We start from the raw sequence: 23,764 nt of genomic DNA, 5'->3' as shown, positions 1-23,764 counted from the left end.
AGGCAACATCTTATTGTGGTGGGGGGATGGTAATGAGGAGGGAGAAGGGGGAGGAGGACATGCGGACACATACACAGGGAGTGCGAAATGGACAGATAAGTGGGTGAAGAGATGGTGACTGAGGGGAAAGTCGAGTGGGATGACGGAGCGAGGGCAGGAAGAAACAAAATAACATAAGCTTGGAATAAATACATATCTAGCCAATGTCAGGTACCTCATCTAGTATGAAATAAAATTAAGGCTGTTGTAGTTCAGTCAAGTGAGTTGAGAAGAAATGACTTTCAAAACATGTAGAAAACAGTTGTGATCGAGTCTTATGTTACATAATACATTGAAGTCCATTTGCTGTTATTAACCATCTGTTCACAAAGACAATGCAACAACATTTCGTTGGGCAATTAGTGTTACAATTTACAGGTCATTGAGGATGGCAAGAAACTGAAACAGGGAACTTTCTACAAGTAGTGGTCCGAATGGGATCAACCTTTAACGATAAATGCTAGAAAGTCAGTGGTAAACATCTCACTTGTCTATTGGAGGTTCATAACACACCATTTACGTGGTTTGCCAGTTAATAAAAAGACCTGGAAATCTGCGGCCTGATGTGCCACATCAAATTGTTAGTTTTGGCCCCTGAGCAAAAAAGTTTGACAACCATTGCTTTAGATGATATCAGGAGCAACTTTGGACACTGGAGTTGCACAAATACCTTTCACCTACTCTCCAGTATGGCCATCATTTCCGTGGAGATCACGCAATATCCTCCATTTCTTAGCATTACAATTTGTTTACTGAGCAAGATAAGCTTACAATTCTTTCCATATAACATAACATATAATTTTCTCAACAAAGAACTTCACACAATACATTATTGATGAATACTAGTTCAGTATAACATTGTATTCTAAAGGAACTTACAATTATGTAAGTACAGGGTGGCTACTCAACCTTCGGGGGAGGGGGGGGGGGGGGAATTCCCTGAGAATTCCAGGTGTGAGGATGATGGTGTTGGTGTCAAGAAGCTCCTGATAAATTATTAATAAAATTCACTTTCACTGCTAGTTAAAAATGCAAAATTCCCTAAGATTTCCTTGATTTTTCCAGGTGAAAAGTACCGTATTTACTCGAATCTAAGCCGCACTTTTTTTCCGGTTTTTTGTAATAAAAAAAAAAAGCAGAAGATCAGAAAAATGTTGGTAGGTGCCGCCACAAGAGATGGTTCTAATAGGAACTTTTATGAATTATGAATCACATGCAGTATTCTCTTCACCATAAGAATAATACGAATATAAACATTTTGCCATGTATTCTTTTGTGTTTGCTGCTATCTCATTTAAATCCTGTCTGCCTAATAAACTACGAAACTAGAGTGAGAAAACGGCAAACGCGGAAGAACATACATATCATGTCATGTTTATATTCGTATCATTCTTATGCCTAATAGTAAGCGGCGGTAGCGCGGACAAAAGCAAGCCATGCCGCGAGCGGCGACAGGCCATAAACACTCATCATCAGAATGCGATAAACAATGCATGACACAGTACAGTAATGTATCTTCAGCTTAGAGAGACGTAAACACCTATAACAAAGAAAACAGCATTTATCAAATCAAAGAAAAATAAGCAATAGATTCAAACCAGACTAAGCACGTGAAAAAGGAAGGCTACCCGTATAAATACGGACGGAGCGCCTGACGCATAGCAACGGCTACCTGGTAAAGCTTAACTGCTAAGCTTACGACTCGAACCAAACTACTGTAGCGGTATCGTCATCAATTCAACCTAAAATGTGTCTCATATTACAATGGACCAACTTTGTTTCGATTTGGAGGCGCAGCCTAAAACCTCTCTCCCCCCTTGAATTTCGAGTCTCATTTTTCAGGGGCAGCTTAGATTCGAGTAAATACGGTAATTTTCTGAGAGTTCTAGATGAATCGCCATCCTGTAGTAATAGGAATTGTTGGAGTCGACATTTACTGCCCTTGCACACGTCTTCACTCACTGAAATTGTGGTCCTTGACAGAAGTACCAGCAAATCAGTAACCTTTTAAGATCTCACAACTCATGCAATTCATTTAAAACAGTGAACACAAATACACTCAAGGGAAGATAAGAGATTCAAAGCTTTTTTTTCCAATTTATTTACACAAAAATGAGTTTAACAAGAATATTTTCCACCGATTATGCTTCCTTGTGAATGCATTTGGATCAGCAAAAATTAAATTTGTAAAATTTCCCCAAAACAGTTCTTGGTTTGTTGCAAGGGCATTTACTTTTAATAGTTAATGGAAACAGAAAATTCCATAAAGTTTAAAAGTTTCCCCTGTAGTTTTCAGTGCACAATTACAAAAACCACAGTTGCAACATACTTTACAAAACAGTTTGAGAGTTCTTGCTTTCAAACCAGGGTTTAACATTTTAACTCTGGTTTGTAATGAAGAAAATAACATTTAATTTCCCATAAATACGTTCCTTAAAATCAAACAAGACTTAATCCATACTAAGACAATCTTGTGAATTTGTGTAAATTACCATGGAACCTTATCACAAAGACTTGATGAAAGTCGTATTCATCATCAATGATTTGACATAAAAACTCTCCCATTAATCTGAACAGAACATGCTAATTCTGTTGGTTTTCCAATAAAAATCTCTTCAAAACCCTCATGGTACTGGTTAATATGCCAGTTATCTAGCTATTTTCCCATACTGTATTCAAAACCTTCGGTGAATTTCAATCCCTTAAGACTCCTTTTAACTAGGTAAATCCATTTCCTTTTGTACTATTCTGTGAAGATTCTTAAAATATGCCATTTCAAAGTTGCCACAGCAAATTATTTCAAACTCAGATTGTACTAATACCAACCTGAGGCACAAACATACAAAATTAAGCTCACAAATAGGACATTCACATACAAATTTGTGCAGAATAAAGATACAAAATTCAGCAATACCGATTATGAAAGTGCATAATCTAACTGTCACAGGCAATGTAAGCTCTGTCCACAAGAAAATTATTGAAAAACAAAGGTTATGTAAGTAACATAGTTTAAAAGATTGACTTTATTGACAGTAGAAACTTATTTTAGAGAGACTATTATTACAGATATGCACAGAATATCACATGAAAAATGGACAAATACTATATTTCACTTTCACAACTTTCAAGCAATCCCACACAAACACTTAGATACGGTATTCAGTCGTGTACATGATGTCCCGTTGCATAATGATGTCAGTGTATGACATTAGTGGAACAGAACTTTGTGAGTCTGCAGAATACTGCGTTGTACTATCTGTAACAGAAAATACAATTATTCCATCAACTTAGGACCAAGAGCATTCAAAACCAATAATATGGGAGACATTTTGAGATGAATGTTCTATAAATATTTCACATATTACAAGTACTGCACATACTTTAAGAACACGAGTGTCAAACAATTGGCAGCTGCTGCAAAATGGTGGGTTGGAAAAGTTCCCGAGTCACACACCTCTGGCATTGGTACCAATACTTGAGTATCATCCTTTTCTGTGGATCCTGTCTCCTCTGCAGAAAGTATGCGAGAATCTGTCATTACTCATCCACTTGACTGAGTGGCGTTTCAAAGGTAGATCTAAGTGTCCTATACAGGGTGAATGGGTACAAGGGAGACTTCAGGATATTACACCAATCCACCTACCAAGAAGTTCAAGGTGGTGTCTTTCACTGAAACTGAGCCAGTGGAATTTACTTAACCTGTTTTGTCCAGTGTCAAGGGGAGGGAAACACAAGGAGGTAGGCATCTATTAATCATTGGCAATTGAAACGTATGGCGAATGGTGCTATGCTTTAGGGGAATGGCAGTAGAGGATGGAAAAGGCCACTATGTGCAGTCAGTGTGTATGCCTAGGGGCTATTCTGACAGCTATTGAGGGAAAAGGGTGCAACCAAATGCAGATGGTGGCATACGTTGGAATAAACTGCGGCTGTCATGTGGGGTCCGGTCATACTTTAATCAGTCCAGTGACTGGCACAGAAGGCTGAGAAGACCAGCCTTGCGCACGGAGTTTCAACAAAGCTCACAATTTGCATCACTGTCCCCAGAACTAATCATGGTGCCCTTGGTACTGAGTCGAGTGGAAGGATTGAAACAGACACTTCGAAGGTTCTGTGACAAGCTAGGCTGCCACTTCCTGGACTTGTGTTATATGTTTGAGAACTAAATGGGTCACACATCCAAGGCTGCTACAAAGTAGCCGACTGTAGAGCACACACAAGGATTTTTTTGAGTGGGTGACTCTCCATTGAATCCAGATGATAGCCGTAGGAAACCGAGAAGTAGCGATGTAAGACTGAAAGAAATGCCTCCCACAGGTGAAAGTATTAAAAACCTTGGTTAACTACCAAAGCATTCACAACACTGTGCCACAGTTCGAAGAGCTCCAAAAGCAGTGAAGTTCACATAATATTGGAATTGATAGCAGTGGGCCTTTTGGGGGAAATTTTAAGTGTATATCAAAAGGAGAGGCTATTGGTAAATGAGGGTGGTGTATTTTGTTGCAATAGACAAGAAACTCAAATGCAAGATAGAAACTGAAGCTCCATGTGAAATTGTTTGGGCAAGACTCACAAGGAGAGATCCCAGCAGTGGAACTGACTTTTTTAAACCATCTATAAGTGATGTAGGATAAGATCACCAGTATTATACTCTACAGCCATTCACCCTTGTGGGCCCCCAATTGCAAGTAACTATTTATTTATTTATTTGGAATTTTGTGACATGCCCAATATCATTAAAAAATAGTTGGGGGTTCAAATCTTGTCGGGCACTTTAAAGCTTTTAAAATTTTTATTGAAATGAGTTTGATAATTGTCTTTATCAATAAACTGGTTTATGTGTAATTTTTTTATTTCTATTCCTTTGCCTGCATCATTTTAATCATCATAACTTCTTCATTTGCTTTGTTTTTTTTCCCAGCACTATTTCCCCACTTGAAACCTTTCTTAATAAATCTTAATTTTATGTATTAATTTAATTTCTTTCATTTTTTAATCATATTTTTCTATCCATGTTATTGCATTCATTATTTCTATTCCTTTTATATATTTTGTGTTTGTTTTTTAACCGCTAGATCGGCATTTTGAAATATTTAAATATTATGATAGATAAATATAATTACAATCACATTCACAAAAATTCCAAGTAGGATAAGAATGGTATAAAGGAAAAATGAGAACAAATAACAAAGATTCATATGATGATTAAAATGATGTGATAAAAAATAGAAATAAAACGTCACATTTAAACCAATTAACTGAATAAAAGTAGAAATAAAGTAAGACCAATAACCATTTAAAAATTAAAAAAGAATTGAAGCACCCAAATTTGTGCTTCAAACCCATAATGTTTAGGGTGTGAAGGCCTTACCTTCTATCCATTACACCACACAACCAATCTATATTACTTTGAATTCCAAATTTTTATTTTCTTTGATTACTCACAAACAAGGGCTCACCACGGTGAACAGCTGCACAGGGTGTGATAACTGGGATATTAACCTACACCACTGCATAGATGGTTTCAACAAGTTGATCCCACCACTGTGGATTTCTCATTGTATCTGGGGTGGGCATAAAATGGTAATTGGATAATCCTATAACCCAGCAGACCCCTCTCCCAATATAACCAAAAACTTTAGAGAAAACCTCACTTTTCTTGAATTAAGTTCCCCAATTATATTGTAATCATCAAACGAGACTTTAATCATCCATCAATCAATCCTGAAGTAACAGTTTTGTTGGTGGTGGTGGTCTTGATAAGATACCCTGTGAAAACACCTTCTCTGAAAACTTCCTGGAACAGATAGTTCAGAGCCCCCAATCAAGATGGAATTACATTGGATCAAATGGTAACAGACACAAGCTCTTAGCAGATGTCCACATCGAAACTGGTATCGATAAAAATGACGTGGTTGTTCAGTCAACTACTTAATAAATCAGCAGGGCTGTATCTCAATGAGAACTTTAAAGTTTCAGCACAGGATGAAACAAAGTAGAGGAACTACAGCTTAAGTTTAAAACAACAGCTGACCATTCACTGGTCAGATATGAACCCAATAGGACTGTTCATAATAGTAGAGATTCTCCAGGATGTACGATCACTACAGAGAAACCTCTAAAGAGACAGAGACTACTGCACAATAGGTGTAAAACAAGGCATAGGACTACAGATAGAGGGATAATGAATGAAATGCCTGTGGCAGTCAAGAGAGCACGCCTTCAATGAATACCATAGCAGAATATTGTCCAGGGACCTTTCACAAAACCCAAAGAAATTCTGATCATACATAGAGGCTGTTAGTGGTACCAAAGTTAGTACTTAGTCCCTAACAAGTAAGAGGAACTGAAATTGAAGGTAGCAAAGTCAAAGAAAACTCCCATTTTCAAATGTTCGTTTACAAAGGAAAACCCAGGAGAACATGAGCGACATCAGTATTTGTGTCATTTATGTTGAGAAACAGCTGAAATTGTTAAAACTGAATAAAACTCCAGAGCCCAAATGACTCCCTACCAAATTCTATACTGAATTTGTGGCCGAGTTAGCCCTTCTTCAATTTATAATCCATTGTAAATTCCTCAAACAAAAAACCGCACCCAGTTCTTGGAAAAAGACAAGGTCATACCCGTCTATAAAAAGGGTAGTAGAAATGATACACAAAACTACCGTCCAATATCACTGACATTTATTTGTTGTAGAATCTTACAACATATTCTGAGTGTAAATGTAATGAGGTATCTTGAACAAAATGATCTCCTCAATGCCAACCAACATGGATTTTGAAACCCTTGATCATGTGCAACCCAACACGATATACTGAAGGCTTTCAATCAATGCAGTCAGGTAAAAGTTGGTGACTCAGTACCGCACCTACACTTACTGTCAAAAGTTAGATTGTATGGGGTATCATGTGATATCTGTGACAGAAGTTTTCGGTAGGGAAGATGCAGCGTCATATTGGTTGGTGAGTCAAGACAGCAGTAACTTCGGGTGTGCCGATCGGTCTACAGAGGAAACTGCTTACAAATCACTCCCGCGACACATTCTAGAATAATGTGTAAAGTGTTTGGGACCCATACCAAATTGGATTAACAGGGGATATTGAACATATACAAATAAGGACAGTGTGAATTTTCACAGGTTTGTTTGACCTGCAGGAGACAGTTACTAAGATGTTGAAGAAACTGAACTGGCAGACTTGAAAACATAAACTATCCCAAGAAAGTCTACCAACCAGGTTTCAAGTACGAGCTTTAAATGAATGACTCTAGAAATATACTACAACCCTCTACGTATCACTCACACAGGGATTGTGAGGACCAAGATTAGAATAATTACAGCAAGCACAGAGGCATTCAAATAATTATTCTTCCTGCACTCCACACATGAATGGAACAGGAAGATGTTCAAATGTGTGTGAAATCTTATGGGACTTAACTGCTAAGGTCATCAGTCCCTAAGCTTACACACTACTTAACCTAAATTATCCTAAGGACAAACACACACACCCATGCCCGAGGAAGGACTCGAACCTCCGCTGGGACCAGACGCACAGTCCATGACTGCAGCGCCTTAGACCGCTCGGCTAATCCCACGCAGCGGAACAGGAAGAAACCCTAATAACTGGTACAATAGGATGCGCCCTCTGCCATGCACTTCACAGTGGTTTGCAGTGTACAGATGTAGATGTCCCCAAATTTCAACGGCAAAGTTTTCTGCACTTTGACAACAGCTGACTACTATGCAACATCATTAGCACAGTGCAAAAGTACATCTAGATGCACGAGTGTAAAGCCACAAGGGGAGTAAAATACTAAAAAAAATCATACAGGACACAAATTGTTGAAATATATCTTTCAAACAGTGGAAATCCAGATAGGAATATCAACAATTTAGGAAAAGGCAGCTTGCTACTCACCATAAAGAAGACAAGTGCAGACTGCACAGTCACAGCAAGTAGCAATCTGTCTTTTCCTACACCGTTGAAATATATCTTTAGTGTTCATGAAATTCATCAGTTCAAATATATGTAATATACAAAACAATGTCAAATAGAAAAGTTACCAAAATTTTCATCAGAGCAGGTTTAGGGGTGTGACATGAATGCAAATCACATATTGTGACAACTATTCTCTGCCATCATCTTTTTTCTCACTTCAGTGTTAATTACTGGCATGTACTGAAATGTTACCTACACTCCAACCTTATTATTTTTGGCTTTTTACGTTACAGCTGATGCACTAACACAAAAATTGTACTCACCGTAAGAATTTGCCAGGTATAAAAAACCACACTTTCATCGACCTTCAACTGCAATAAAAAAAAAATTATGTTAGCCAAAGTTTTCCTTTTTCTAGTAAAACTCTTAGACTAACTGCAAATACTAGCGTTTTATAACATAAGAACGGACAAACACACTTAATTTTTGTAAAAGTTAGAAGAATGATTCACATCAAATTATATCTTGGAATAAATGTCAATCTTGTCAACAAACAGGACTATAATGTAATGAGGTACATACTGTATGATGAAAGGTCAATTTCATCAGGTAATTCTGTAATGTTCACATCAAAACGATCTTGAACATCATTTAGTATCTTGGCATCAGATTCATCACTTACAAATGTAATTGCCAAACCCTGAAACATAAGAATTAAATTTATATGTTGGTACTAACAATTACACAAGATAAATTTTGAAGTACAGAAAGAAGATACGCACTTTGGTACCAAATCGTCCAGCACGAGCAACTCTGTGCAAGTAAGTGTCCGAATTCTCTGGCATGTCATAATTGAAAACAATGTTCACTCTTTCAATATCCATACCCCGACCAAAAAGGTTTGTTGCCACCAAAATTCTCTGGAGAAGAAAAACAGGAGCATTGTACAATCAAGCACAATATTGGTAAACAAAGCACAAATTCAAAATTTATATTTAAAACATCATTTATTACACCTGTACTGATAGCTAGCATTTGGAAATGTTATTTAATAAATATTGAGTGGAATTTAAGATGAATAAAAATAATAAATGTTTGCACCAACACATACTACTGGACATCATCTTCCCTCTAAAAGCGGAAGTCTATTGTCATCAAATTAAACTGTAGTCTTGTTTGACATTTTGGAAAGAAAATGTAAATGAACCTTTAAACTATTTAGTAAATCTGATATAAAGTTTTCAATTTTATTGAATATTAATGATAAATCACACTGGTTTTGTGTTTCAAAGTGCCTAACATAGAACATACCTTTTGAAAATCCTTGAACTGCTGATACCTCGAGAGTCGCTCTTCCTGCAGCATTCCTCTATGAATGGCTATGGCTGGAAAATTCTGCTCTATCAACAGTTGTGCAAGGGCCATACACCGCTGTACTGATTTCACAAATATCACAACCTGAACACAAATTCTTTTCACATTAACACAACCAATCAGGAAGCACAATTTTATGGCCAACTTAAAATTAAAAAGAACAATGCAAAACAGCTACATTGTACATTACCTGATTAAATTCTAATATGTCAAGCAGTTCAAAGAGCTTCTTATTTTTTTCATTTTCTTTGAGCTTCACATAATGCTGTTGCAAACCATGTAGGGTTAACTTGGCTTCATCATCCACGTATACCTCCATCGGCTGAGGATTGAAAGAGTAGTACACACATTAAGATAATGTCCCCTCCCCCCAATACTTTCACTTGGATAGATGAATATTCTGAAAGGCTCGCACCCACTATCAGCAGACATTAAATGCCTTTTATTGCCCCAATTGGTGATTTTCCCAATAAATTAATATTTGTAAGTCTGCTTGTTATAGACTTCTACATTTTTATTTTTATTTTATTGACCGATGGATTCTTAAACATTAACTCGATTAATAATGACCAAGGTGGAAGACTGTTAAAATAACTGACAATCAGTTACTAATTTATACTTATATTCTTGTACACCTTTACGTGACATGAGACTTAAAATTCACGAAGCATGTTCTTTTTTTCTCAAATGTAGTAATTATGTTATTTCCTTGCACAAAATTATTTGCTTCAAAATGTGTTGTTGCAGAAATATAAGACCCACAGCTGCAGTAAGAGTTGATTCATACAGCTCGTCTCGAATATTAAATATTGTGTTGCACTGGAATTGCTTTCCAGAAGATTGGTGGTATTTGGCAAGAATCTTATATGCGCAAACAGACAGACACACTAGAAAATATATCACACAGAATATTAAACTTACAATCTGATACTTCTACAACAGAAGACCAGTAAGCTAATGTAACTTACATTATTCCATCAGCACATATTATCAAAAATATGCTCAACATCTCAAATATTCTGGATATGTACCACTTGTGGCAATATGTGACATGGTGAAAGCAATAGTCACTCAGCAACCAGTTTCATCAGACATCTGAATGCAAAGAAACTTTTCTTTCAGAAATATTAATCCATCCAAGTAACTGCACAAGAGATGAAAATATATTGTTCAGTATACAATTTTTTTCATGGCATTACCAGACATGAGCTGCAAATAAATCAAAAATCAGAACATTTATATGTGGTAGCACTCAAATACATACTAAACAAAAATGGACTCAGCAAAATCTAGCTGTGATTAGAGGAAGATTCTCCCACCTCTGCAATGAATCAGGTTTTTACAAAGCACTATTTTATGGGAATTTTAATGAATAATTATTAGATGCGAACCACACCTCAACTAAAAGAGCATAGTCTCCTTCATTAATGTGAAAATTTAATCACTCAATTCATTTCACAACCACCTCTACCAAATTAGAACTAAAAGATAGTGACAAAAATGATGTCCAGTAATATGTACATACTGAATCACAGCAATTACTGACTCAAAATTTCAATAAAACAAATAACTGTCATTTTAAATAAATCGACAGAGCCTCCCTCCAACTATTTCTGCAATCATCATTACAAGCATACTGAATATATTTACGAGGAAATAAAGTTCGCCAGTTCCCAAATCTTAAAATCTATGTTGAATGGAAACAAATACATATAAATAATAATTGTCCAGCTGTGCCTCACCTCTTGAATAACTGATGACATGAAAAACCCACAGTTCTGAGGGATCTTACAGAAACCAAGAGTTCCAAGAGGCAGAGGTAAATAGAGATAGACAGGGAGACTGTAACCACTACCACTTTAGTATTTGATCATTTTAGATACCTATACGCCACCCATGATTTGGGTAATTGAATATTTGCATTTTCTGTTAAGTATATTTAAGAGAAAATTTTCTGCAAAATTAAACTTTAAATAGATTCAAGAAGAAAACACATTTACCTGTTGACTAGAAAAGACACAGACCGACAAGATTTAACAATTGAGTCTCAATTTGTCTTGTAATGGCTCTAACGAAAAAATGTCAGTACTGTATACGATTCATTTTTAACACAACATTATATGGCCTTTTTGATACAAAATTTGACACTCTAATCTTACCTAGAATAATTTTGGTGACACTCAATCCTTCTGGCACCACAAAGTGTCATCCCCTTAAAATCCATCTGGAAAACATTCCCTATAATACTTAACTGTGAAACTAGAGCATCTTTGTTCCCCTAAAACTGATAATTTCATCACTCTCTCTTCCAAAAACACAACCACCTTGTACTTTATCAATGAAAATACACAAAATGAAGTCTACATCAAAACACTTCACATTTATTACACCTGCGATCCTCCCCCCCCCCCAAAAAATCCCACTTATTAAATAGAGCGCGTGCCCACACGCATGCACCCCTGACAACCCCCCCCCCCCCCCAAGACACACACCTAACCAACGTTGTCACGTAACTATCTATTGTTTCACAACACCAATTGAACATGTGTGTGGTCAGCACACACAAAAATTTTGTGCATGAATGACACTAGCAATTTTCAGGACGACCTAAAATATATATGCATTGCATTATCTCCTCACATATTGGTAAGCATAATTTTCAATGTAAAAGAATTTTGTCAAAATCAGTACTTTTATGAAAATTCACCTCACTTCTACATTACTAAACATTTATTTAATCAACCCTTGTGAAAGAAGTGTTTAATAAGTAACAAAGGAATTATTCTGTCTTTTGAGACTGAATAATGTTCTACTTGGACTGTGTATGTTTCGCTCTTTCCTTATTTCCACATGTTGTTCAATCCACAGAAACGCATCCAATTTTAACACACCGCAATGTACCAGCCTCAATATTTACTTTTAAATTTAAATTTATCCATGTTATATGGATGTTGTTTGAGGTCTGCGACCGTATAATAAGATTATGTGGAATAATTTTATACTGCTGCAGTCACTTTTTGCTAATATTTTATTAGCACAATGCATTTCGGCAGCATGCTGCCATCATCAGATACAGTTACTTATACATCAGCTGACAGGTTATGTACATTAGCCGTGTGTGCCAGTGGGGTTAAGAATTGAAAAATAAACCTGTGGGAAAGGATAAATCTGTTACAGTGTGTGAATTATGTGAATAGCATGATTATGTAATATATATTAATAAATTTATTTACATTTTTGTTGGTGATTTCTGTGTGCCAGAAAATTAAATCGCAAACAAAAATGTAAGTAAACGTATTAATATATATAGTTCCTAATCATGCTACTCACATAATGCACACACTGTAACAGATTTACCCTTATACGCAGGTTTATATTTCGATTCTTAACCCCACTGGCACACACAGCTGATGTACATAATCTATCAGCTAATGCATAAAAAAAAACTGTATAATGTACCTGATGATGGCAGCATGCTGCCGAAATGCATTGTGCTAATAAAATATTAGTAAAAACTGACTGCAGCAGTATAAAATTATTCCTCATAATCCCAATATTTACATTTTTAGAAATCCATACTCATCTTGTAGATACTCATTCTCTTCTTCAATCGTATGGAATGTGACTTATTTTTAAATTATTTGCATTCTGTGCTATGAAAACAAAAGTACATATAACTACAAGGTGAACACTATTAAGAACATAAAAAGAGAGAATACTGTGGATTGTGCAGAAATTTTAGGATATCATTGATTATGACAAATTTAAATATTGACAAAAAAAAACCACCACACTATATGAGACACTTCTGGATGAAGTTCAAGGACAAAATAAAGGAGGGCTATATTTGAGATGGGTCATGAACAGTGGGACACAGCTGTAAATTAATAACTAGGCCAACAATCCTCATTTAACCTAACCGCTCTATGATACCGAGTGAACTAAAATTAAGCTGATGCCATTCCGAACGCTGCAATGCAGGCTCTACACATACACAGAGCCCTGAAGCACCTTAAGTATGTTCATTAAGCACTTCTCTCCCAGGGTATTCTGGAAAAAAAGAAGAAGAAATAAAAATAATCTGAGATGTTTCCTATTTTGATGTCAGTATGCTGTTTGTCAGTTGGTTACGTGTTGATTTGTTTTGCAGATTGAGTGTTGGTGTAAAAGTTTAAGAAGTTTTCTATACGAAACATAATGCTTATTGACAAGAAACTCAATGCACTGCTGGTAAAGCTGTTTCATCAGACTGAAGTAGGAAGAGAGCGGTGGCCCACTCAAATGACAGTTGTTGAAGTTGCTGTAACTAAGAGCGACCGTGCAGCACATGCCTCATTCTGCACCTAGTGCTTGACCCGTGTCATCAGAATTCTTTCTCCCCTCATTAAGAGTTCAAAAGATTTTGCAACACATTTTACACTGGTACCCCTACAGGATTCAGGATGCGCATCAGACAAAGCCCCAAGATAGGCTACAACACAGTGACTTGGCCTTTGTGTTTTGGCATACAGAAATTGATGACATGCAGTTTGAAAATATTCTTTGGGCGAACAATTCACTTTTTACTCTTCATAGTGCCATGAACCCAGAGAACTGTCATATATGGGATTCTATTCCACCATATGTTGTGCAGGAGGATCCACACACACTGCTTGCGTGACTCTGTGACATGGTTTCAAAAGCTACTTCCATCTCGCAGTGGTATTAGGCGTACAGTGGCATCTGCACGTTATACGAACCTCCTCCTGCAATACAGAATTCTAGCTTTGCAAGAACACGTTTCCACAACACTACCTTTGGTAACAAATGTATAGATCTAGCCAATTTCAAAATGTGTGGCCCTACGAATCCCCCGACCTAAATCCATGTTACAGTTTGTGGCGATATGTGAAAGACCACACCTATCAGAGATGAATTCAGGCTCTTCCTGGTAAGAACAGTAGCATATGACAACTTATCGATCATAACACCAGGTATACTGCGAGCAACTGTCGACCATGCCGTGTTATGGAAGCAGCACATTGCTGAGGTGGGAGACCATACAGAACACCTGTTGCAATTCATGGCCATACCCTAATAACCCCATAACAACCAGAGCTATCATGGGTTTGAGGGTTTGATCTTTCCCCCATATTCCTGCATACACACCACACACTGACTGCTTACAGTGTCATACTTCCATTGGCAGCAGAAAGTGAAACTACTATTTTTCAGCGAACACACCAATTACTGAACATACCTATGATGTTTCAGTGTCATCTGTTGCCCACAACCTGTGCTGCAGCTGTTGGAAAACTTTCAATTTAATTATAACCACCAGTACCTTTATTTTTTCTTTTATAACTAGATTGTTGCACAAGATGGTTTAATGCATCTGATTATACAACCCTCTCAACGAACAATGAAGAACTATTAGTGTGAAGCAAAACATTTAGACAGCTACCACAGTCTTACCTATTGAGTAAGTACAACTAAGAGAGAAGCATACCCATTTGAAAGCACCATAGCCACGACACACACATTTCATTTTGCCTTTACATTTCAAACCCCAAAATATATCATAAATCGGCAAAGGACAACTTGGTGTAAATAATGAAGATGTTAAGATCAAATTCAACAAAACTTCAACCATTATTATCCCAATTAATAAACGTTATGCTGACTCAATGTGAATTTGTAAGAAACCACTGACACAAACGAACATGTCTATCAACACAATACAATGACAAAAAATCATTGTATTTTGTATGATTACTGTCTTCAAGCAGAGGTGATTTATCCTCAAATTTCTCCCACCAGGAGATAATTTTCTTCTTTAATTTGCATACATTAATTTAATACAACAAATGATGAAATCTGTAATACCAAATTAGGTTTGTAATGAACACAATGATTTTGCTGAGCCCAAAGCAAGGTATCTTAAAAGAACTATCACAAAACCTGAATTCAGATGTTTTCAGAGCAATCAATCAGGAAATTTTACATACGGTTAGATGAACAAGTGGCAGGTGGACAACAGGTCCTCTCGTGCCGAAGAAATGTTGCCACATGTGGGCTCCACAGTATTGGATGTACATCATCTTCCCACTGATGTCATTACATCTTCTGTAATGTGACAGCCCAACCCTGTATCATGCTGTAGTAGCCCAAAAAAGAGTGCAGCATTACCAATAATAATAAAAATTTCCCCAACTCTTCCCTTAAACCCAAGATCTTCTTTTCTTGAAACTTCTTTCTTGCAATCTTCTTTCTTCTCAACTTGGTCTCTTCTGTTCTTGAGGCCTACACCCCCAATATGAATCAGCTGCCCATAACTAAAATAAGTGATAACACCGAAGAATTTATCGTTGATGTGCTAATTATTTGAACTTTCGAATCACAACCACTACTGCTGTCATAAACAGTGGGTATACATAGGATGAGGCAACCACGGAAGAACTGCAGCACTCCTGAGAGTGAGAGCACCTACTAGACTTAACTGTGTTCCCTAAACAAGTAAACACCTCTTGTATCTAAGTGCCACCCGTGATATAAGAATTCTATTCCTAAGTTATAAATTGATTGTAAATTACATCTTGCATAAATTTCTTGCACACTGGCCGTATCTCCTTGCTTAACGTTGCGCTGAACATCATAACTTGTTTCCCATGAGGAGTGTTGCGAAAGATCTCTTGGACATCTCTCCTCATATCTGAAAATAAATAAATAAATAAATCAAAATATGGTAATACACAGAATTAATGATATTCAATTTAAAAGGATCCAATAATAACTTCATACCAAGTAATTCAAGCATTTTATCACATTCATCAAGAATGAAGTGCTTCAGATGTTTCAAGTTTAGCTTCTTTGAACGAACTAATGCCAAAATACGTCCAGGAGTTCCTACAACTATGTGTGGAACATTGTTCTTCAATTCTGCCTCATCCTTTTGAATAGGAAGGCCACCGAAAAACACACCAACCTGAAATGAGAACATAGATTAGCTTGATTTATCATACATAAGCACTGCTACAAGAATCTGATGGGCTATGGAACAGGTATTTCAATAATAATTTTCATAGTAACAAACTAATTTTGAAACTTTAACAGTAATTATGTTGATTTTAAAAGTGGCAGTACAAGTACACAAACTGAATATGTTGAAAGAAACCATATATTTATTTTTATTTTTTATTATTTTTTGCGGAGGACAGAAGTACATAAAGCATTTGGGCACTGTCAAAGCAACTCTAGGATTCACCTCAACAAGACGGACAGGGAGGTTGGAGTTGAAGAGTGGAAGAACAATAGGTGGGTGTGGGGCCATACATGGTCAAACACCTATTGTCATGGGTAGGAAAACTAGATAATTTTAGGATAAACTGTGACAAAACAGGCTCCCCTAGCTTAAAAGTATCTCAAGTAGCTCAAGAGATTTCTTCACCGAGTATGCAGAAAATAGAATTTTCCACACTGAGGCGAACGAACAGCACAGTAATTTGCTCTGAACAGTATATTGCTTGTCAAAATGTCCAGTCCGTTACAAACAAAATACACAAACTTAAGAATGATTAACAGAACACCATAATACTGTGTGTTACTGAGCACTCTCATAGAGACGACAAAATACTGCCTCTAGAGCTATCACCATACGAATCTACAAGTTGCTATTGCAGAAGTACCTTAAAGAGGGGGATATCGTATTTATATCATAGGTGGCACAAATTTTTGAGATAGGGAAGATCTGATCGCAATTAGTATAGATAAAGTTTCTGAACTGGTAGGCACGGAGCTAATAAAGCTAGACATCTACAAGAAGTTAACATACTGTGTGCGTACTGGTCACTTGGTGATAATGCGGACACTTTCTTTTAACTAATTGAAGCCCTGGGATCAGTCTCAGCCACTAAAACTAACACAATAGTATGTGGAGACATGAATGTTAACATGGGTGTTGAGCTGACATTAGTAATAACTTCCTCAACACTGAGTCTTTTGGGATGACACAAATGATAATCACTGCTATGAAGTTATCAAAAAGTTCAGCATCAGTTTTAACCATGTACTTACAAATATTGACAGAGAAAATTGTGAAGTGTTTATAAAATATCTTGACCTTTTGAATCATTATTATCAGAAAACAAAGCTAAAGAAAGATTTGGTAAAATCCGCAAAACTGCCAACCTACAAAAGAGTCTTCTCTGATTCTGTTCTTAATATATATCAATGACTTTCGAGGAAGTACAAGACACTGAGAAAAAGTTGCCTTTGCAGATGACAGCAATGTCACAGTCACTGACAAGATACCATAAGTCATGTTAAAGAAAGTAAATGAAACCCTGAAGGAAGTTCAGTATGTAATAAATTAATGTTGAATATAAAACACAAATATACAGTATGCACCTCAGCATACAGTGGGGAAACAACTGTCACATAACACTTAGAAGATAAAGCTATAGACTGTGTAATGAACACAAAGTTTTTTAGAAAACGAACACTGACTGTCAGCTAAGATGGAATGAGAGTGCAGATACAGGCAAAAAGAATTTTATCTGCATGTTATGATTTTAAGAGTTTTAGCACTAATTTGTAACAGTCAACGTCTTGTAGGGACATATAACGCCTAGGTGCAATGAATTCATAGCTATGACATTCTTATCTGGGGACTGAAGGCACTAAACAGTCACAGTTTTTAAATTGCAGAAAAGGGACATAAGAGAAAGTAGTCAGGACCATCATAAAAACTATTTAAAAAAATTAAGCATCCTTACTGCACCAAGTGGGTGCATGTAGCAATCTGTAGTGCATATCAAGGAAGACATTACCTATTATTTCACTAATAGTTCTACACATAATCATGAAACAACAGCCAGTCTGGACTCTTATTTACTATGGGAAAAAAACCCATATCAGCATTTTCTATCTGCAAGTAAAATCAAATAATAAATTGACAAAGGAAATGTAAAAATTCTCCGGAGTTCAACATCTCACTAATCATGGGAGGGGGACACTGATCTAGTTTTTCAGGTGGACTCAGGAGCATAGTTGAATATGTGCAGGCATGGAATCTGCTTTATCAGCAGACTGGAGTTTGCGCAAAGAGTTCAAGAGTTTCCAATAGGTGCCCTTAGAGAATTCGGCAATGATTAAAGGGACTGTGTTTTATATTACGAGCTACCTGAAACAAATTGTGTGTAAATCTGCTTACACAACATGAAATGATACCTGTCAAATTCTATACAAGTTATGAAATCTAAAAAGAAAATGGCTCTGTAATCTCTCAAGTTTGGGGGAAGCCAGTACTGACAAACAAAAAATCAATTTCAGTTTTTTAACACATAAATAACAAAATTAATGCTAACTGCTCATTAAATCAAGCCTTCCACTGCTACAGACATGCTCTTTGCATTCTGTGCTGAGGCGACGTTTGTTATGGCTGTACTGCTCATTGAATGCTGGTGCCTGTGCTAGGAAATGGCCTTCTGACCAATATCAAATACTTATGATTCGATGTTTTGAAAACTACAAGGTGTACAACTTTGCTTTTGCCATTTGCCAATAGTTGGCGACAATGGTAAGTAGCAGTCGAAAGAAACAGATTGCAGACATCAGGCAGTTAGCTTGAACCTCGGTCAACATAACCTCATTCAAACATCAGTCGATTTATGTCTGCATCATAAAGTTTTTCTTGATTGAATATGTCAGTTTACGTGCCTAATACTCATCATTTGCAGGAGGTGTTACAGTTTGTTTCAATATGAAGAAAACAGCAGCTGAGTCTCATCTAATGCTCTCAAGCACGTATGGTAAGGACACTATTAGTGAAAGAACGTGTCGTGAGTCGTTTCAATGCTTCAAGAAAGGTGATTTTAAAGTCATAGACTGACATAGTGGTGGAAGAGAGAATGTTTTTGAAGATGCAGAATTGGAGTCATTGCTGAGTGAAGACTTGCGTCAAACTCAAGTAGAATTCGCACGATTAGTGGGAGTGACACAGCAAGCCATTTCAAAACGTCTCAAGGCTATGGGCATGATTCAGAAAGAAGAAACTTGGATCCCGTACGACCTGAAACCAAGAGACGTTGAACGGCGTTTGTGTGTTTGTGAACAGTTGCTTCAGAGGCAAAAACAGAAGGGATTTCTGCATCGCATTGTGACCGGGGACAAAAAATGTGTTCATTACAATAACCCTAAACGCAAAAAATCATGGGAATATCCTGGCCATGCTTCCATGTCAATGGCCAAACCGAATATCACAGCTCCAAGACCATGCTCTGCATCTGGCGAGACCAGGTCGGCGTCCTGTACTATGAGCTGTTGAAACCATGTGAAACAATCACAGGTGCTTGTTATCGAACGCAATTAATGTGTTTGAACAGAGCATTAAAAGACCAACGGCCGCAACACAGCGAGAGGCACGATAAAGTGATTTTGCAGCATGACAATACTCAACCCCATGTTGGAAAAGAGGTCAAAACGTACTTGGAAACATTAAAATGGGAAGTGCTACACCACCCGCCATATTCTCCATACATTGCTCCCTCTGACTATCACCTGTTTAGATCAATGGTGCATGGCATGGCTGACAAACACCTCAGATCTCGTGAACAAGTCACAAATTGGATTGATTCATCGATCGCTTCAAAAGATGAACAATTTTTTCGACACAGGATTCATACACTGCCCAAAAGATGGAAGAAAGTAGTGGTTAGCGATGGAAAATACTTTGAATGATACATGTGTAACCAATTTGTTTCATTAAAGCCTCAAATGTTGAGGAAAGAATGGCGGAAGCAAAGTTGTACACCTCGTATTATATGAAAAAATAACACACCTTATGGTATGGTATGTTCACCCGAAAAACTGGTTTTTCTGTTCACTATCTATCGTATTTCCAGCACTGCATCAAATTACTAAAACATTGTACTAAATTTTAAAGCGTTCGCAGCAGCAAAAACGCATCGTGTAAGGCTGATTTTAGCTCACACACTGCAATGAATGAAATGTAGATATTATATTAGAAATTTCATTTAAAATTGAGAGCAGAACAATAACTTATTTCATTCTCAAGTTTTTGGTTTTATATCCAAAGGACAGTTGAGCACGACATGTCCATTCATGTCCTTGCACATCAATAATCATGTGAACCTTATTTCCTGAGATACGGAAGTCACTCATCCTCAGCAGCGAGAGGTCAGTGGCTCAGGATGCATTCAGATGTCCATAGCACTGTAGGAAAAGCCAAGTGGCGCAAGTACATCCTTTCAAAACAACTGAGCAGCAGCAAAACAGGACATGTATACGCGCCCACAGCAGTGAAAGAGTTAACCTCAAAACTTCATTTCAGCACATAAGTATCCTAATGAGATATTTAAAGGGTCCTACTCTTGAAAAGACATATGCTGGCAGTATGTAAATGGTAAGGTTATGTTAAAATGCAGACTGAAAAGTTCATGGTCCAATTGGAAATTGATCCTACGACCTCCAAGCTCCCAGGCACACTTTCTACCGCTAAAGCAGTGGGACAAACACTCAATGTACAACATGCACAGGTATGAGAACAACTGTCCTCCAGCAAAATCAAAGATATTTTGACAATTGCATCTGACATCAATGCGTCAGCAAGTTTGATGTTGCTGTCACAGACACTATCTAAGTAAATGAAGTGAAAAAATCTATGTAAGCCTGACAATACAGTAGCGTCTCGTTAATCTGAACTAATTGGAACTGGACCTTGTTCAGATTACCGATTTGTTTGGATCAGCAGGAATTACAGTGACAAGTTTCTAGAATGAAGTATACCAAGCAGATAAGTAGGTACACCATGGGAACAAGTGTGGGAACAATGGCTCACTCTCACTACCTGCCCTTGTTGTTGTGCATTGTTGAGACATTTGTAGTGTCTGAGGGCAGGCTGTTTACCTGAACAAGTTAATGAATGGTGATGAGTCTTTTACCGGGAGTACGGGTTGGCTGGACAGATTCAACAAACGTCACGGAATCCGTCAACTAACAATTGCTGGAGAGAGGCTTTCTTCTGACCGTGATGCAGCGAAGGAATACTTGGGCAAGTTTGAAAAAATGATGAAAGAGGGAAAGTATTTTCCTCAACAAATTTATAATGCTGATGAGATTGGCCTTAATTTTAGGGCATTGTCAACAAAAAGCCTGGCATCAAAAGCAGAAGACCATGCTTCTGGTTTTAAAATGTTCAAAGATCGTGTGACTATTAGTGTGCAGCACTAGCTGCCTTTAATGCTGATGGTCAAATCTGCTAGGCCCAAAGCTTTTAAAAACTGCAACAGGAAGTTACTGCCCGTATATTATCGCAACCAGAAAAAAGCATGGCTGGATGGTAAGCTGTTCAAAGAATGGTTTCATGCCCAGTTTGTTCCCTCAGTTCGTCGGTTTCTAAGGAAAATCATATGTCTCCCCGTGCAATACTTTTGCTTGATAATACGCCATCTCACCCCAGCACTGAGGAATTATGTCATGGAGAAATTGTCGCGAAGTTTTTGCCGCCGAATGTTACACCACTGCTACAGCTGGTGGACCAGGGCGTACTGCAAATGGATTTATAGAAAACAACTTTTAAGAATGCCGATCCAAGATGATAGCATTCCTTGAGTGGACAAAATAAAAAAGTCCAATGTGAAGGATGTTGTTTATTGGGCCACTGAGGCATGGCAGAATATTTCACAAAATACTCTGAGAAAATCGTGGAGAAAACTGTGGACATCTCTTGAATTTCAGGACAACCTAGTCGAAAATGAAGAGGAAAATCTACTACGAATGACACAGACAATCCCTGGATGTGAAGCAGCTAGTGACGGAGATGTAGATGATTGGATGGCAGCATGTGGGGCACATGTGGAGAACCTTACTGACGCTGATTTAGTTGCTGCTGTGACTCTAGACCAGGAAGAAATGGATTGCTGCGACGGGAAGTGACAATAAGCCTGAAAGCGACAAAGGAGAGCTGATGCCACACAGTGACGCAGCAGAAGCCCTTGACCTCAGTTACGTTATTTGAAGCAACAGCCCACTGCTACACCTGCTGATTTGATGTTAATGACACGATGGCACAACTATGTGTCATAGAACAGTCTGTATTCATTACACCATAAAACAATGACTGGGTTATTGTCATCTAAAAAGTAGGGATAAAATGTCTGCGGTATTACCTAATGTTTTCTTGCCAATATTTCTAATACATTTTTACTGTACTGTTAAAATAAAATAGTGTGTATGTATACCATACTTAGACTAACATTTGTCATGTTCGGATTACCGGGACTCTGCTGTACCTTGATGAATTTCAAAATTATTCTGCTGATTTACTGCTTCCCAGCGGGCACTTGAAACACATTCAATTTACTACTAATGTTCTTTATTATTCTACTTAAAATCTGTACAAAGGTATGTCCAAACAGCCTACACTCTACAGTTACAGAAATAAAGTTCATTTTCTGGGACCTAGCCCGTACTGAAAGTTTGAGACTCCAAGCTACAAAATTAATATCACAGATAATGTCCCTTTGAATCCTTCTTGGTCCCTTTTAACCACACATACGGCATTACTATGAAAGTTATCATCTACTTCTTGAACATGGTTTCCTTAACAAACAGGATTAATAGAAGACTATAAAGCTTACAGAGGAGATGCATTTATCAGTGCCTCATATTCATTTAACATACATCTCCCAAGAGAGGCTAAACCACAGGCATATTACAGCACAAGAAAGATTGCTCTTTCATTTTGAAGAACTTGCCATATGCCTGGAATTTAGGACTAATTTGCAATGCACACACTGTGCACAATGTCCATGATCATAAAAATTGTGGATTCAGTCATTCTCACACAGCAAACACAACCTTTTTATCTACATGATGTTGCTTAAGGAATGTACAAATGGAAACAAAAAGTCACGGTGGTTAGTGTTTTCTGTGTCCATGACTGCAGGAAAAGAAACTACGAATAACTGCTGCACTTCTCAAATCGAACCTCTCATATTTTATACACAAACTTGACTTCCAAACTGCATAACAAAAATCAAAGTTAACAGTTTGTCTATGAATTCAATTCAGTGAAACTACAAGCCATTCCAATAAACTGACCAATATTCACTTAACAGAAGCCGCCTGTAAACTGAAATTCCATTATTCAAATCTCATTTCCCAATAAGACTTCTTTCCAAAACCTTTACAACATTACAATAGTATTCCTATCCAGATGTTTGTATTTTTATCCCGGAGTTCAAACATTAAAGTAAAGGGAATAACCTTCGTAGCCTCTTAGTTCATCCCTATTAAATCCCCAAACCACCTTCCCTACCCTCTGGCTCCTACCCTTGTCCCGGAGTAAAACCTGTCCCATGCACCCTCCCACCACCACCTACTCCAGTCCTGTAACCCGGAAGGTGTACACG

The 23,764-nt window shown here is 37.4% G+C and overlaps 1 protein-coding gene across 1 annotated transcript in view; it reads right to left on the bottom strand.

Annotated features, from left to right (window-relative positions):
* Nucleotides 1-3,030: 3,030 nt before the first annotated feature.
* LOC124613955 (ATP-dependent RNA helicase WM6) overlaps nt 3,031-23,764 on the bottom strand; it is a 33,822-nt gene continuing 13,088 nt past the window's right edge. The window contains exons 4-11 of the mRNA XM_047142733.1: nt 16,134-16,317; nt 15,926-16,044; nt 9,544-9,675; nt 9,291-9,437; nt 8,762-8,899; nt 8,562-8,679; nt 8,303-8,350; nt 3,031-3,295 (exon numbers count right to left, since the gene is read on the bottom strand). Of these exons, the coding sequence (XP_046998689.1) occupies nt 8,337-8,350; nt 8,562-8,679; nt 8,762-8,899; nt 9,291-9,437; nt 9,544-9,675; nt 15,926-16,044; nt 16,134-16,317 (852 nt within the window). The 3' untranslated portion in view covers nt 3,031-3,295; nt 8,303-8,336. The remainder of the gene's footprint in view (nt 3,296-8,302; nt 8,351-8,561; nt 8,680-8,761; nt 8,900-9,290; nt 9,438-9,543; nt 9,676-15,925; nt 16,045-16,133; nt 16,318-23,764) is intronic.

Source organism: Schistocerca americana, chromosome 4 (genome assembly GCF_021461395.2).
Source record: "Schistocerca americana isolate TAMUIC-IGC-003095 chromosome 4, iqSchAmer2.1, whole genome shotgun sequence".
Taxonomy (NCBI): Eukaryota; Metazoa; Arthropoda; class Insecta; order Orthoptera; family Acrididae; genus Schistocerca; species Schistocerca americana.
The sequence above is the reverse complement of the archived record's forward strand: the minus strand, read 5'-3'. Positions and strand labels throughout refer to the sequence as shown.